At 41.6% G+C, this 15,870-nt stretch overlaps 1 protein-coding gene across 1 annotated transcript; it reads left to right on the plus strand.

The window, feature by feature from the left end:
- Window positions 1-1,167: 1,167 nt before the first annotated feature.
- On the plus strand, window positions 1,168-14,622 carry LOC121272789 (scavenger receptor cysteine-rich type 1 protein M130-like). Its single transcript, XM_041179565.1, has 6 exons — window positions 1,168-1,288; window positions 1,839-2,153; window positions 7,926-8,240; window positions 10,730-11,041; window positions 13,591-13,905; window positions 14,285-14,622. Exons 1-6 carry the CDS (start codon window positions 1,168-1,170, stop codon window positions 14,620-14,622), a joined length of 1,716 nt encoding a protein of 571 aa, XP_041035499.1.
- The last annotated feature ends 1,248 nt before the right edge of the window (window positions 14,623-15,870 follow it).

Genomic DNA, 15,870 nt, shown 5'->3' on the forward strand with positions numbered 1-15,870 from the left:
CATGCAATTTCAGAGGAGTAAGGTTATATGACGCACTAGTTTGTCCTCAGCAAGTCGCTGTTCTGGGTGCCAATCTATGGGTACAGGACTGGGCGCCACACTATAGGAAGGATGTGAAGGCTTGAGAGACAGTGCCGAGGAGGTTTGCAAGAATGATTGCAGGGATGAGAAACTTGAATGATGAAGATAGTTTGGAGAGGTTGGGACCTTCCTGCTTGTAGAGGAGAAAGCAAAGTGGGGGGTTTGATAGAGGAGATCAAAATTATGGCTGGACAAAGTAGTGAAAGAGAAACTGCTACCGCTCGTCAAGGGGTCTAGAACGAGAAGGCACAGTTTAAAAGTGATTTGCAAAAGAATCAAATGTGCTTTGAGAATTATTTTTCTCACAATGAGTGGTTTGGGCCTGGAATGCACTGCCTGGACGTGTGGTGGAGGCAGATTCAATCGAAACATTCAAGAAGGCAATGGATGATTATTTGAATATAAACAATGTGTAGGGGTATGGGGAAAAGGCAAGGGGATGGCACTAAGTCATGATGCTCATTTGGACAGCTGATGCCGACCAATGGGCCTAATGGCCTCGTTCTGTAACAATTCTGTGATTGTGTGATTGGAATGAGGTGGGTCAAGTGGAAGTCATGGAACACTTAGAGTACAATGATAATTGTACACAAATTTTAGGTTAGTTGTGATATATAACTAAGAGTAATCCATATAAGGATAACTAACCGGGGAAAATCTACTTTAATGTGCTTAGAACTGCTCTCACCCAGATTAATTGGAATCATAAATTAGTAGGCATTTAATGGTGCCCAATGAATATTCCAGGGAGTGACAATTTCTGTGAGGACAGTTTCAAGACTGGGATAAACGCTCGGTTCCTTTTTCCTTCCCCGAAGTGAGAATTCAGCCCTCGGTGTCATGGCGCTAAAGTTAATAATCTGAAACAGTTTTTTTATTTCAACAACAGTCGAGAAAAATCTGAGGCTTGTTGGTGGAGGCAGCCCCTGTGCTGGCAGAGTTGATGCCAGCAATACGAACGTGTGGCGTACTGTCTGCGGTCGAACGTGGGATATGAATGACGCTCGTGTTATTTGTAAATATCTGGACTGTGGCGATGCTGTATCTGCATCCGGAGATTCTCAATTTGCAATTGGCCACTGGCCTATGCTAAACTTGGGAATTCACTGCAAAGGCACCGAGGACGATCCCTGGAAATGTCAGTTAAAACAGTTGGCTCATCAAAACTGTTCCCTGCAAGAGGAAGCAGCTGGCGCAATATGCTCAGGTAGGTCTCCTGTCTAACATTTTCAAAATAGAAATGCATTAAGGAGAGGGAAGCAACGATAATTTCTAAATTTTCCTTTCAGCATTTGTTGCCCATCCCTAATTGCCCTTTAACTGAATGGCTCTACTGCCAATTCACAGGGCAGTGAAGAGTCAACCACAATGCTGTGAGCCTGGAGTCACATGTAGACCGTAAGGGTGGCAGGTTTCCTTCTCTAAAGGACATTGGTGAACCACGTGGGCTTTACAACAATAGATGTTCGCTGCCATGTTGGCCATTACTGAGAATAGCTCTACATTCCAGGTTTATTAACTGAATTCAAAATTCACCAGCTGCGGTGATGGGGTTTCAGATTTGTGTACAGGTGTTCAATCTGATGGCTAAATAATACAAAGGCTTCATTGTAAGTCCTTTCTAACAGGAACGAACTATGCCAACTATATTAGTAAGCAATAAATAGTCTATTCTAGTAAAAATGTGTTCTTGACTTAAACTGTGTATTCATGCAATGTGGTTTGAAATTTTATACCATTTGTTTAAAAATCAATAGGACACAAAGAGCCGAGACTGGTTGGTGGAGCGCACAGTTGCTCTGGAAGGTTGGAGATAAAGTATGGAGGCACCTGGGGGACTGTGTGTCATTCAAATTGGGATTCACCGGACGCCCGTGTGGTTTGCGCATCGCTGAAATGTGGGGATGTGATATCGGTGCCCGGAGAGGCTTATTTTGGTGAAGGCAGTGGTCCTATTTGGCAGGATGTCTATGAATGTCAGGGTAATGAAGCCATTCTCTGGGACTGCCCCACTACACGAAGAAATCAATACAACTGCACGCACAGACATGACGTCAGTGTCATTTGTTCAGGTAAGTGTTTCATTCCTTCCTAAACCCAGGTCTGGTGGACCGCAGATAGCTTAACATTCGCGCAAGTGCTTTTATAGATTCGATGCATTTCTCCTCTTCATCTCCATAATTTATATGGGAAATATTGTTGATGATCAGTATCAGAACAAGATTGCAGTTGTCATTGCAATATCAGTGTCTGGCAGTGACGCTGTGGTATCACATTCTTTATTTATATCAAATCAATTTATTTGTTATTTTCAAGACGACATCTGTAATTTAAATAAAACTTTGAATTACACCTGATGCACCGATTGACAATACACTATTAGAGTCCACAGCTCAAATTCCAGCCAAACCCGGAGTTTGAGGGAATTACATTAAATTCCGCAGGATTCTATTTGATTTCATTTTTACACACCAAAACAGGATTAGAATAATACACTTTTTAGAGCCCACCCCAAGACTGAAACATTGTTTGCACAGGTCTCCTTCCTTTCGACAGGCCAGCACCACCTTTCAACCGAAGACCCATGATTTTCTTTCAACTTTAACTTCGTCATTTCCAGGACTTTCTATCAGCATCCTGCTAATCTGTTAGGATATTTTGCTTCACGGCACTCAAATGAACAAAAGTCCAAAGTTTTCTTCAACTGATCACTCCTACCTAGGGTATATCTTTCTTTTCCTTACGACTGGGATGGGAGAAGTGCACGAATTATCAAACCCCACTACTCGGCAGGCCGCACCATGAAATCAACTGTTGTCTTTCTCACCGAAGTGGCCAATTGCACTTTTACAATTTTAGGTCAAGAACCCAGAGTAAGTACTCTGACCAGCCTTCTTCCAAAAAATTCAGAATGATGAATTATTTTAAAACAAAACTTCTTTTCACAATATGTTAACACACAATTGTAGTTGGGTCTAACACTATCTAACCATTCCTAAAGAATTCTCCCAGGATATACACTGATACAGACACTGGCAAAAAAAATACACACAGAAAGATTCTCTGTAGAGAAGGGCTTTGAAGGATGGGCATGATATTATAAAGGATAAAGTCCACGCGTTCGCAACACCATTGGCCTGTAGTTCTCTCGGGTGAAGATCGGCCGCTGGTCCCGGTGGATGTCTGGAAGTTCTTATCAGTTGGTCTCGGGTTTGCAGGTCCAAATGCAGACTAGTTACACTCATTTGAGGGCTTTCTGGCTACAGCTTGTTAGCCAAACACAATTTTAGGCAACAAGGTGAGAGAGCCAGCGAGCCTGGATTTCCTTCCTCAGGTTGTTCCCCAACAAGTCTGCCTTCAAAACCAGCAGCTTCACAACTTAAGTTTTTTTTACTCTGACTCATAGGATGTCCAGCAAGTTCTCAATCTTCCTTTTCAGTTTTTATTTCCATCATTTAAATTGATTGCAGTTCAAAACAAATAATCTGATCTTCCTCCATTAACATAAAGGTCAGGCAATTTCTTGGAAGAGGCCTACTTGCTCTTAGTTCAAAGGTGAACTTATGGCCTCCTTTAAAAAAAAAGTCATGCCACGTCCTCCCATTTTGTAAAATAAAAAATCAGCCTTGAGAGATTTGATTCTAAGATGCCTCCATGAATAACAGATGAAACACTACTTCCAAATGTGCTTCATCACAAAGTATTCAGAGAAAGATAAGTACGACATCTAAATAGCAATCAAACATGCACTAACTCAGCCGTTCACTCCTTATACAGATTATGTACATTTTCCTGACTTTATTGCTTTGCAGACAATTGAAACAAATGCATTCCTGATAATGCTTCAGGAATTATAGTAAGATAAAAGCAAACAACTGCGGATGTTGGAAATCAAAAAAACAAAAACAAAAATAGCTGGAAAAACTCAACAGGTCTGACAGCATCTGCGTAGAGGAATATAGTTAACGTTTCGAGTCTGTATAACTCTTCACCAGAAATAAGGAAACATAGAAAAAAGGTGAAATTTAATGTTGTTTAAGGTGTGTGTGGGGGTTGGGGTAGGGGGGGAACAGGTTGAGCTGGATAGAGGGCTTTTGGCAGGTAGAGACAGGCAAAAGATGTCATAGACATGTTGTACTTTAGTCTATGACATCTTTTAGCCATCTCCAGTTATCACCGGCACTCTATCCAGCTCAACCTATTCCATCCCCCAACCACCTCCCCCCTCTACCTTAAAACAGCTTATATTTCACCTCTTTTCTATTTTCCCTTCGTTCTGTTGAAGAGGCGTATGGACTCGAAACATTAACTGTGTTCCTCTCTGAAGATGCTGTCGGACCTCCTCAAATTTCCAGGTATTATTATTTTGTTTAGGAATTTTAATAACTTTTCCAACAATATGAAGTTTTGAAGTTAGAATGGTGTATTTTCAAGCTCTATTCAAACACATTGTCACTCTGAGACTTAAATTACTTCCTCATATTCCAAGAGATGATGGTCAGTATGTACTAGGGTTTCTTGACAGCCATGATGGATAGATACCTCAAAATGTTTAACAGCCAGGAGCAATCACGGGGTTTCCTTTTCTACTGTGCAACATGTATTTTGATGCTGATTCTTTTTTTTTCGAAATGGAAAACATTGGCATTTCTAGTCCAGATTCAGTTTCTTGCAATAAAACCGCACCCAACCCCAAGTCACTAGCATTGATTGCCCACTTGAAGGGTTTAGTGAAATTAGGGGCGGCCAATAATGCTTCATTAATTAGGATCACCTTCAAATTCTCAAAAGCTGCCTGGCACTTTCCCGACCATGCCACCTTATTACACTATATTATTTAACCCTGGGTCAGTTTCTTGAACCTCAACAAGAGAAGCTTTGTTCCACAACTCTTTTGTATTATCCAAGCCTTTCAAGAAAGTTTCTGCAAGCTAAATATTTTCCTGTGCTATCACTTTGACTTTTGATGATGCACTTGGCTTACGCATTGCTCAGGACATCACACATGAAGGAAAAAATTCCTGGAACCTTTTCCTGTAACTGCTCTGTATCTTTAGCCTCACTTGGGATTTCTGTAATTGTGGGAGAAGCTACCACATTGCTCCAGCTAAATCATTTCCAAGGAGTAAATCAACTCCACCTGTAGTAACTACTGAACAGCCCCTACCGTCACTGTCCCAGAACAAAAATAAACACCAAGTGCACCTGGTAAAAATGTACGGGCATATGCTCCCCAGGAATACGATTGACTAAAACATTGGCATGTAATGCGCTGTCTGGTGAATAAGTTATGCATTTCCCGTGCAAAAGTGTTTGTGTAGCTCCCATATCCCTTAGTATGATTAAAGGTTTACCAGTCTCACTTGAGGGATATAGTGTTCCTTTCCCCCTCGAGAAAAATTCATTATAACTCCCATGTATCTCATTCACTTCTCCTGAACACACAGCAGTGTTCACATTCAGGTTCACAGCGGCAGTGAGCGCTACAACTTGGTCTGTTTTACTTTCAGTCATGGCACCTTCTCCTGAAACACCCTTACATATCCAACAAGTCCCCTGGATTACCTGTGCAACTTCCAGCAATCAGCTCAAACATGTCTCACTTCTTTATAATGGAGCCACTTAGGCATTAGAGTATCACTACCACCCTCAGCACCTTTCTTTCTTGCCTGAGGAGGACCTTCCAGAAAATTCCCAGCTCTCCCTTCTCTTCCCTGGCTGCTTGTTTTCTTTTCACCTTCCCAGGTGCTCTCTTTCATGGGCATGTGAGAGTGATGGAAAAAGAGTTTGAATTTATGGACCGGTTCATAATTGTTAGCGATGTCCACTGCCTGTGCACCTTTTGCGTCCCGTTGATATTCATCATGGGTTCTGACTATTAGAGAAGTGAACTTTAAAATTCTTCTGCGGAAATAATTTTTGTAAGAGCTTCATATGTTCTGTCTACCTTTAATGCCTGTATTCATCGACGAAATTTGCTTTGCTTTGCACTCTCAAATTCAATGAAATTCTGCCCAGGTTGTTTCAGTATATTCCTAGATCTATGCCTCTATACCACAGGGACTAACCCTCGTGCACTAAGAATAACTTTTTCTTTCACTGCATCATATTACACTAATACCACTTCTGAAAGTGAAGAATAAACCTCCTGAGCTCTACCATCAACATAATTTGTAAGGGCAATGTCCACATTTCTCTTGGATACTTCATTTGCTTGGATACCTTCTCATTCGAAATTAATAACGCCTCCACATCCCTTTCTCAAACTTTTGGAGGGCTTGCACAAATTTAAACATCTCCCTATTGGGCTTTAGTTTGGAGGTTGTTTCATCAGGGCCATGGAGGATGTGATTTCACTGGAGAGGGTGCAGAGGAGATTTGACATGATGCTGGCTGGGCTAGGGGGTCTGAACTATGACGCAATTTTGGATAAGCTGTGGTTGTTTTCCTTGGAGCAGCAAATTTTGAGACGGGACCTGATAGAGGCTTAAAATATTATGAAGGCACAGATAGACATGAAGTCACTTACTTTCCATTAGTAGGGGGCCAATAACCAGGGGACAGAGATTTCAGGTGAAAGGCAGAAGGTTTAGAGGGCAGTTTAGGAGAAATCCTTTCACCCAGAAGGGTGGTGGAAGTCTGGAACTCACCACCTGAAAGGATGGTTGACTCAGAATCTCTCGTAACATTTAAGTATTATTTAGATAATCACTCGAGTTGCCATGGCCTCCAGGACTACGGGACATGCATTGAAAAATGGGATTAGTGTTGTCAGGTCTTTGTTGACCGGCACTGATATGATGGGCCGAATGGCCTCCCTCTGTGCTGTAGATTTCAATGAGCCTATCATCAGAAGCTTCTTCCATAACTGAGGCCTCGTTTTTCAATCCCAGCCTGTTAAGCCCTTATTTCCTTCCTCCTTCCTATTCTCTTTAATCCATTATTAACTTTTCCCTCTGCAGCTCAAGTTCTCTTATCTTATCTTGGTCTCGTTATTTCTCCTGCCTTTCTGCTTTTTCCCTTTGAAATGTTCCCTCCTTTTCGCTTTCCAGTCTTTCTCTTTGATTTTCTTATTCATTTGCTACCAATTCAAGTTTTGTTTTCATTTCCTTTTCAAGTTCATATTATTTCTTGGAAGAGGCTTATTTGTTGATAGTTCGAAAGTGAGCAGAGAACCTTTTCTATAAAAATACCCGGTTCGCAATCAGATGTCCAAAGCAGGCCATGTCTTTCCAATTTGACAAAGAAACAATCAGCCTTGATAGGCATAATTCTAACACTGTTTTCAGAAAATTGAATTCATACTCCATTGGCTTTTCAGTCTTGGCCATGACTCTAAATGCACTCCCAGCATTTGTTCCACAGAAACTCCTCGTTCGCTCTGGTGCTGCAGTGTAGTGTTAATTGTTATTGCGATGTCATAGAAGAAAGATTATTTGTTTCAGTATTACTCACTATTTTCGGGTTTTTCACTTGATTCTTGCTTTTTTCTTTTGAACAATTCGCAACTTGAGTATTTGTGAAAAAATATATATATTTTGTCGAAGCTTTTCTTCTTGTACTCATCAGTTCAATCACAAGAATACCAATTTCAGAGGAAACAACAACTTTACACTGTATGAGACCAGCGTGCTGATTCATTGGGAAGTACTCTCCATAACATTGACTTGACATGGGTATTCTTGCGATTGTGCTGGTGAGCGCAAGGTGACAAGCTTTGATAGAATGTATTTTGTCAGCAATACTCAGATTCCATTGCTGCACATTTGATCAATTAAGGGAGGAAAAGGCTTTCCAATGGAATATGAATAAGCTGCAAAAATGTTCTTTGTTTCTTCAAAAAGGACATAAAGGACCGCGGTTAGTTGGTGGTGATGACACCTGCTCAGGAAGAGTGGAGATATTGCTGGGCAACATCTGGGGTACAGTTTGCGATACCTACTGGGATTTACAGGATGCGGCTGTAGTGTGCAATCAACTTGGCTGTGGGGCTGCGGTATCAACGCCGGGAGGAGCCTTCTTTGGAGAGGGTATTGGTTCGATATGGAATGATATCAATGAATGTATTGGCAATGAGATGCGTTTGAGCGACTGCCCAGTGTCATCCTGGGGGCACCTTCAGTGCACGCACAAAAATGATGCCGGTGTCATCTGTTCTGGTAGGTGTGTCATTTAATGTCAGTGTCACTGATTCTCAAAATTATATTATTACTTATTTTGGTGCAGGATTTCCCGAGTACGTGTAATATAACGTCTCATTTATATTTTCATTTTATTCGGGTGAATTGGGAGAGAGTGGCCTGAGTTATTGCAGTCACCAAGAGCCTGAGTTATTTATTTACCTTCAGTTTCTACCCATTGTCAGAGGAAATTGAAATGAACCTGAATTAACCCTGCGAGGAACCGGGGTCCAACACTGCAGAGACCCTCCGTGTACAATGCATATGATTTTTGATTAGAGGTCAGACCCTTAAATGCAGTTAAAACCTCGATCCAATGGGTGGCGTAACTCATTTTCAAGACGATGTACATACATTAATCGCAGGCGGGTGTTCGTAACTTAGTCCAAGGTGGGAGGTCATAAATCAATCACAAGGGAGAACATACACTTTCACCTCAAATGGACGTCCATATTTTAGTACCAAGACGTGGGCTCGCAACTCAGTTGAAATGCATGTGTATAGCTCGGACCCAAACAATATCTGGTGTATCACGGACATTTTTGGGCATGACACCTAAGAAAGGATAAATCAGCAGAGATTCCCCCTAATTTTAGCGCGGCTCAGGATTAAATTATGAGGAGAAAATAGATAAAGGAGGCTTTTATTCTCTTGTTTTACAAGAGTGATCTGGTTGTTATTTTTGGGATTGTGATAGAAATTGATACGGTAGACGAAGGTTTTTTTTTGTTGCCGGGGCGAGGTTCAATGTAAAGGAAGCTTAAATTAAAAGTAGAGCCAGGCAATTCTGGAAGAAAGTTGTAAAATAGCTCTTGTAAAATTTTGAAGAAATGTGGATATTTTTTGCACAAAAATAAATAGATGCCAGCTACATACTGATTTTCAAACTGAAGTTGTTTTGATTTGTTTTAGCCAAGTGTAACATTGTATATATATGACCAGGGCAGGTGGATCTAAATCCAACACAGATGAACCATTGTCCAATTGAATGACAGAACAGTGTCAAGTGATTGAATGCTGCAATTCTCACCTTAGATTCCTCTTACTCACATTTTATATTGTTTTTCATTGAGCAACACTTCATTCGGGGCAAAAGCGTCCGAGATTTGTATCAAGAGTGGTAGAAGGCAGGAAAGAAAGCATGTTACCCATGGGCCGCAATGGTGACTTTTCTCATTTTATAAACCCAATCCCGCCTCATAAATTATGCATTCCAGGAAAATATACTGTTTCGACAGCAGGCGGGCTCTCATTTTCCCGCCACGCCATCACCTCGCCGCTTCCTCCCATCAGGCGCCATCTTTAAAGTGCAGCTGCGCGCACACCTCTCACTGCTTCCAGCCCAATGCTGCTGCGCAGTATACATGGCCCTGAAAGGCAAGAAGAGTGCCGCCCACTCCCGATTCAGTGACTGCTCCTTTCCCCTTTAAATACTTGTGAAAACTCTTGCTATCCGTTGTAACATTTCTAGCTAGGTTCCTCTCATACTCTAATTTCTTTCCCCCGAGCAACCTTTTAGTAATTCTTTGCCGTTTATTATATTCTGACCAATTATATGACTTGCCACTAATCTTTGCGCAGTTAAAAGCCTTTCCATAAGTTTGTTGCTTTTCCTAATTTCTTTAGTTAACCAGGAATCATGGGTCCTCCCTTTAGGTTTTTTTAATTGTAGGAATATGCTTATTCTGTGTATTCTGAAATACACCCTTAGATGCCTGCCATGTTTCTAAATTGATCTATCACCAAGTTAGTTTCCCAGGTCACTTCAACTAGCTCTGCTTCCATGCGCAGATAGTTGCCTTTATTTAAATTTAAAATACTAGCCTGAGACACACGGTTTTCCCTTTCAAACTGGCTGTAAAATTCAATCATACTATAGTCGCTGTTACCCAGCGGTGCCTTTAATCTGCGGTAATTAATTAATCCTACCATACTGCAAAATACCAAGTCTTAGATAACCTGCTTTTTGCTCAACTCACGAACCAGCATGAGTTGGAAAAATATCACCGTCCCAAATCGGTGCTGGCTCAAGATCGTGTAATTCCTTCCCTACCAGTACAAGCGTTGTACGTTCAATAAGACGCCACAAGGTCATCTTCTGAAGGGCAATACATGCTGGCCGTTCTAGCGACGATTAAACCCCACGAATGAATAAGACATGAAAGGTAGTCACATGACCTGAACTTTGAAGCTTCATGTGACGAATAACTCCATCTTTCTTCTGGCTTTCCTGTCATGGGCTTGTTCTCCTGATCACAGCAGTTATGACCGGCGTTTCTGAAACATTCATCTTGCTATTTCTGTCTCTTTCTGAAATCGAATGAATTCTCTATTTGCATCATATAATTATATCAACAAATCTGGACAATGGTAAACAGTACAAAAATATTAAATTTTATAATGCATGTCCACAATATGACTTTGTGGAACATTGAAATACCTTTAATTACCAAATTGCATTCTTACAGGTGGACACAGGCAGGTACGACTGACCAATGGAGAAAGTGTTTGTGATGGCCGAGTGGAGGTTTATTATGGCGGTGTTTGGGGCAGAGTGATGGACACTGAGTGGAATTTCAATGATGCAGATGTAGTATGCAGGCAGCTGAACTGTGGCACTGCAATAAGTGTTTATAATCACTCGAAGTTTGGAAAAGGTGCCGGTCCAGTGTGGATTAGCAACGTCCAATGCAATGGAAGTGAATCCTTTCTTTGGAATTGTAGTTTTACACAAACGAGACAATTATCTATTAACGATGACGTCGGCGTGGTTTGCTCTGGTATGAACTTGTTGCATTATTTCACGAAAAATGTCTAGAGCATCGCGCTTCAATAATCCTACGGTAATTCTCATCATAGTAATGGGACAACTGCTCTTTGTATTGAGATAGTTAATAATAAATACAATAGGGAATTAAAGATTTTGCTATCAGAGGGAGTTCTTGAGATGAATTGAACTGATTCTTTCAAGGGCAAGGTCTTGATTCTATCTACACTTAAATAGATCACTGTTTTTCTCTTATTTCTGCCAAAATGGGCACCCAAACATACCATCACATTATACACCATTTCTTTGCGCATTCACGTATCTCTCCCGACAGCTAGCTTGCAACTATCTTGGTGTCAACAACAAAGTTAGTTACCATACATTCTGTACCTTCATCCAGATCATCAATTTCGTTTGTGACTAGCTGAGGCCCCAACAATGATACCTGTGGCACTCCAGTAGTAAAACTTGCCAACCCCAAAAAACGCATTAATCCATAATGTCTGCTTCATTTTACCTAACTGATTATTTATCAACGCTAATATGGCAGCCAGTAGACAATGACCTCCTATTTTGTAGGGTGATATTTGACGTGGCACCTTCTGAAATATCTTTTGAAATCTGACATAGAGCTGTTGAAGCGAAAGGCCTGTGTCTGTTCTGTAAATACCTCCCAAAGCTTTTGAGCTATGAAGTGAAAGAAGGAAAGGAAGTGTGACACTTGCTGAAAGTACACACTATAATTCAGACTTATAAGATTCTGTCGTCGATCTCCGTGGGGTGGCATACAGGAGAAAACAATCCCCTTCATCGGCAGTCCATCTGCAAAGATTCAATCCCTCCACCACCGAGGAACTGGGGCAGCAGTGTGTACCATCTACGAAATGCACAGCAGGGACACATGAAGGTTCCTTAGTCAGTACTTTCCACACCTCCCACCGTTACCCTCTAGAAGCACAAGGGCAGCAGACTAATGGGAGCACCCCCACTTTGAAACTGGCCCCCAACCACTCACCATTTTGACTTAGAAATATATCACCGTTCCTTTCCTGTCACTGGTTTAAAATCCGGGAGCTCCCTCCCTATCATTGTCGGTATACGTGGAGCAGATGAAAGGCAGCTGACCAGCACCTTGTCAAGGGCAATTTTAGAGTGGAGAAAAATGCTGGCCTAGCCAGGGATGCCCACCTCTCATGAAAGAATAATAAAAAAAAATGAAGCAGCTTTTTAAATTTACACGTGAATCAGGGAGGAGTGGTTGGGTTCCCGTGAATCCGAAGGCACCACCGTTAACCCTATCCGTTATTTTGCCTTACATTTTCCCTTAATACATTTCAAAATACTCCAATGGCATAGTTCTATTTATGCCTAACCAACAAATTGGTGAGAATGTAACAACATTACAAATACGAGCAGGTCTAGGCCATTCAGCACCTCGATCCTGCTCTGCTAATTAATAAGCTCATGGCTGATCTGATTGTGGCCTTAACTCCACTTCCCCTCCTCCCCATAATAGCCGTTGATTCATTTGCCAATCAAAAGTCTGTTTAACTTGCCTTTTGAAAATTCAATGACTCAACCTCCGCTGCTTTATCTGGCGAAGTGAATTCGAAGGACTGACGAACTCATCTCGGCCTCAAATGGGCGAAACCTTGGTTTTAAATAGTGCCCCTTAGTTCTAGATGTCCCCAGGAGAGGGAGCATCCTCTCAGTACCTTTTCTGTCAAGTTCCCTTGGAATTTTACATGTTTGAAAAAACATTAGTCAGCAACTTCCTAAACTCACAATAGTATAGATCCATTTTGCTCAACCTTTCCACATAAGACAACTCCAGCTTCTCAGATATCCACCTTGTGATCATTCTCTGTACCGCTTCCAAAGCAGTACATACCTCCTTATGTAATTTACAAAAAAAATAGAGTTGATTGTTGCAGTGATATTCCTCAGTTGTACTGGCTGAACAATGGAAGGAGCCAAAATGGCACCGCCAAACCACTGGGGTCAGGCTAAACATACAGCGTGGCAGTTTTAGATATAGCGAGTACTCATTGGAAGCAAGAGTTTTCACTGTAACTGTACCGAACTAGGTCGCTAATGTCACTTAGGGAAGGAGACCTGTGATGCTGATTAATCTGGCCAGTAGTTTAGTCCTACGCCACTTTGTTTGCCTTCTGCATTACTCTACTAAACCAGTCAATTATATCACTACCTTTAGAAGGGTGGACAAGAAAAACCAATATTTCCAGGGATGGCCATGTGCCGAGCCTAGAATTTGAAGCTTTCAAAATTCCCATCAATAAGATTCAGATCTGTATATTTAAATTATCAGCCGTTCTTCTTTTTCATTTTTATTTTAAATCATGTGACGATTTCTAGCAATTTGGCATTTGCATTTGAGGAGACTGCAATTGACAATATTATTGCACAAAACGTTGCCGGAAAAATGACAAATAAGTAATTGTAAGAATAGTAATTAGACACAGTTGGGAATGAATCAATTTCTAATGTTTAGGAACACTTTCATGGACAAAGCACTGTTAATGTAACCATTTCTGTCCTGAGATCATATTCAGGTAAGACTGGCAGATGGTGGAAGTCGCTGTGCCGGAAGGGTGGAGCTTTACTACAATGGAACCTGGGGGACTGTGTGTGATGATTCCTGGGATTTAGCAGACGCCCGTGTTGTATGTGACCAGCTGAAGTGTGGACAGGCTCTAAATGCAACGGTTTCCGGTTGGTTTGGCCCAGGATCAGGGCCTATCTGGCTACATAATCTGAAGTGCACAGCAAATGATTCTGTTTTGTGGGAATGTCCTGCCGGCCCAAGGGCTCAGAGCGACTGCAATCATAAAGAAGATGCTGGAGTTATCTGCTCGGGTGAGATGCACTTTCAAATACTCGGACTTCTTCACTTGTTGAAGAGAATTTTTTTTTACCAAATTTAGGGTGTGAGCAAATGACTTGTAGCCATGGTAATCGTTCAGTTTGACAATTAATTCCTCACTGATTTCGGTAACCAATAAGCACGTCCTTTGGTTTACTCACAAAACAGAATAATGTAGAATGAGCCTGTAAGAAACAGCGGAGTATCTCTTAAGTTGCTTCCTTTGGAATAGTTGGCCTCCTGGGTGCTCTGTGACAAGGAAGCTCATAACGTTAACGTCCTTTCAAAGCAGAAAGCCTGATCTTCTTTTCCTACATTTACTGCCGTAGGACAGAACTGAAGAGAAGAATAAATTTCAATTTTGTTTTGCAGAGCACAGGGCTGTAAGGCTGCAGGATGGACAGAATCCCTGTCAGGGCAGAATTGAGGTTTTGTATAATGCTACCTGGGGGACTGTTTGTGCTGATTCGTTTGGAATGGTGGATGCTGAAGTCGTTTGTAAGCAGCTCAGCTGCGGATCGGCTCGATCTGTGGAAAACAGTATCAGATTTGGAATGGGTTTTGGACACATCTGGCTTGATGAGGTGAACTGTCGTTTGCAAGATTCATTGTTATGGCAATGTCCATCTTCACCATGGGGTGAACATAATTGTGGCCACCGGGAGGATGTAGGAGTCATTTGCTCAGGTATCAACGACAAATGGAACTAATTTCTCTTGGAATGTTTCATCGATGTTTCAGTGTTTCAAAGATTGTGTCTTAACTCGCGCTGAGTCCCTTTCACCTATCACAATGTGTTCGATGATGCACATTGACAGCTGATCAAGCAAAATCTTGAGTTTGAAATTCTCATCCTTGTTTTCAAGTCCCTCCAGGGGTTAATTCATCCCTATCCCTGTAAACTCCTCCAACCCGACAACTCTCCGATAAACCTGATATTCTCTGATTCGGGGCTCTTGCGCGTTCCCGCCCATAATGAATCCAGCATTGGACATGTCGTCAGCTGCTCAGGCCCCAGTCTCTTGTAATTCTCCCTCTGCACCTCTCCGTTTCCCTACTTAGTGTTCCAGTTGTATGAGATTCCTGAAAACGTGGCTCGTTGAACATGCTGCTGGTCATCTCACCTATTATCCCCTTATGTATCTTCATGTGATACCTCGTTTTCTAATGCTACCGTGAGGGGGCTTCGTGACACTGAAGACGCTAATTAAATATGTTGTTTTTGAAATAATGGATTTTTTTCCCCCAGAAACTAATCCACTGGAAATTCACCATGAGGCAAATACGAAGAAAATAAATATGGGACCAGTTTCAGGCCGTGTTGGTAATTATTGTTAACTATCTTAAAGATCGTAGGATATCATTCTGATGTTTTCCTTTGTGTATATAATATAAAAAATCGTATGTAGATGCACTTGACCACTTTAAGGGCAGCGGGTCCCTGGATTGTCTCTCTGGCAGCAGCTTCCATCATTGACAATATCCGTGATTTTGATAGTAGCCAGAGTAAGATATCATTGAAGACTTCATAATTCGCTTTTGCTAACCAGTGACAAATGTTGAAGGCGTGTTTCCCTGGACACAATGTTTACAACGGGAGGTTCATGAATCAGATCCATCGAGCATAGAGCCAGTTTTCCCAAAGATTGCATCATCTCTGCATTCAACACTGGAATTCGGGCAATTGCCCTCTGTTGGGGACCATTCGAATTTTCTCTTATGAATTCTGGCACAACATGTGAAGCGTAACAACTGTCCTTCGATATCTGTCAGGATTTCAACTGCCTGTCAGTAGAATGAGTTTCAATAAATTTGGCTATATTCCTAAGTTCTTCAGTCATCCTGTTAAACATCGTTAATCAGGAGAGTGAATAGTTAACTTGTGTTTTCCATTTTGGGCAATTAGTTTAGCTTTATTCATCCCAGCAGAGTTGCCTGGGCCCGTGCGAATCCCAAGG

This window comes from Carcharodon carcharias, chromosome 2 (genome assembly GCF_017639515.1).
Source record: "Carcharodon carcharias isolate sCarCar2 chromosome 2, sCarCar2.pri, whole genome shotgun sequence".
NCBI classification, from domain to species: domain Eukaryota; kingdom Metazoa; phylum Chordata; class Chondrichthyes; order Lamniformes; family Lamnidae; genus Carcharodon; species Carcharodon carcharias.

Coding starts and splice junctions, on each gene's coding strand:
- LOC121272789 (XM_041179565.1), top strand. CDS start 1,168: ATGCTAAACTTGGGAATTCACTGCAAAGGCACCGAGGACGATCCCTGG. Junction 8,241..10,729: donor TGCCGGTGTCATCTGTTCTG/GTAGGTGTGTCA, acceptor GCATTCTTACAG/GTGGACACAGGCAGGTACGA. Junction 13,906..14,284: donor TGCTGGAGTTATCTGCTCGG/GTGAGATGCACT, acceptor TTTGTTTTGCAG/AGCACAGGGCTGTAAGGCTG.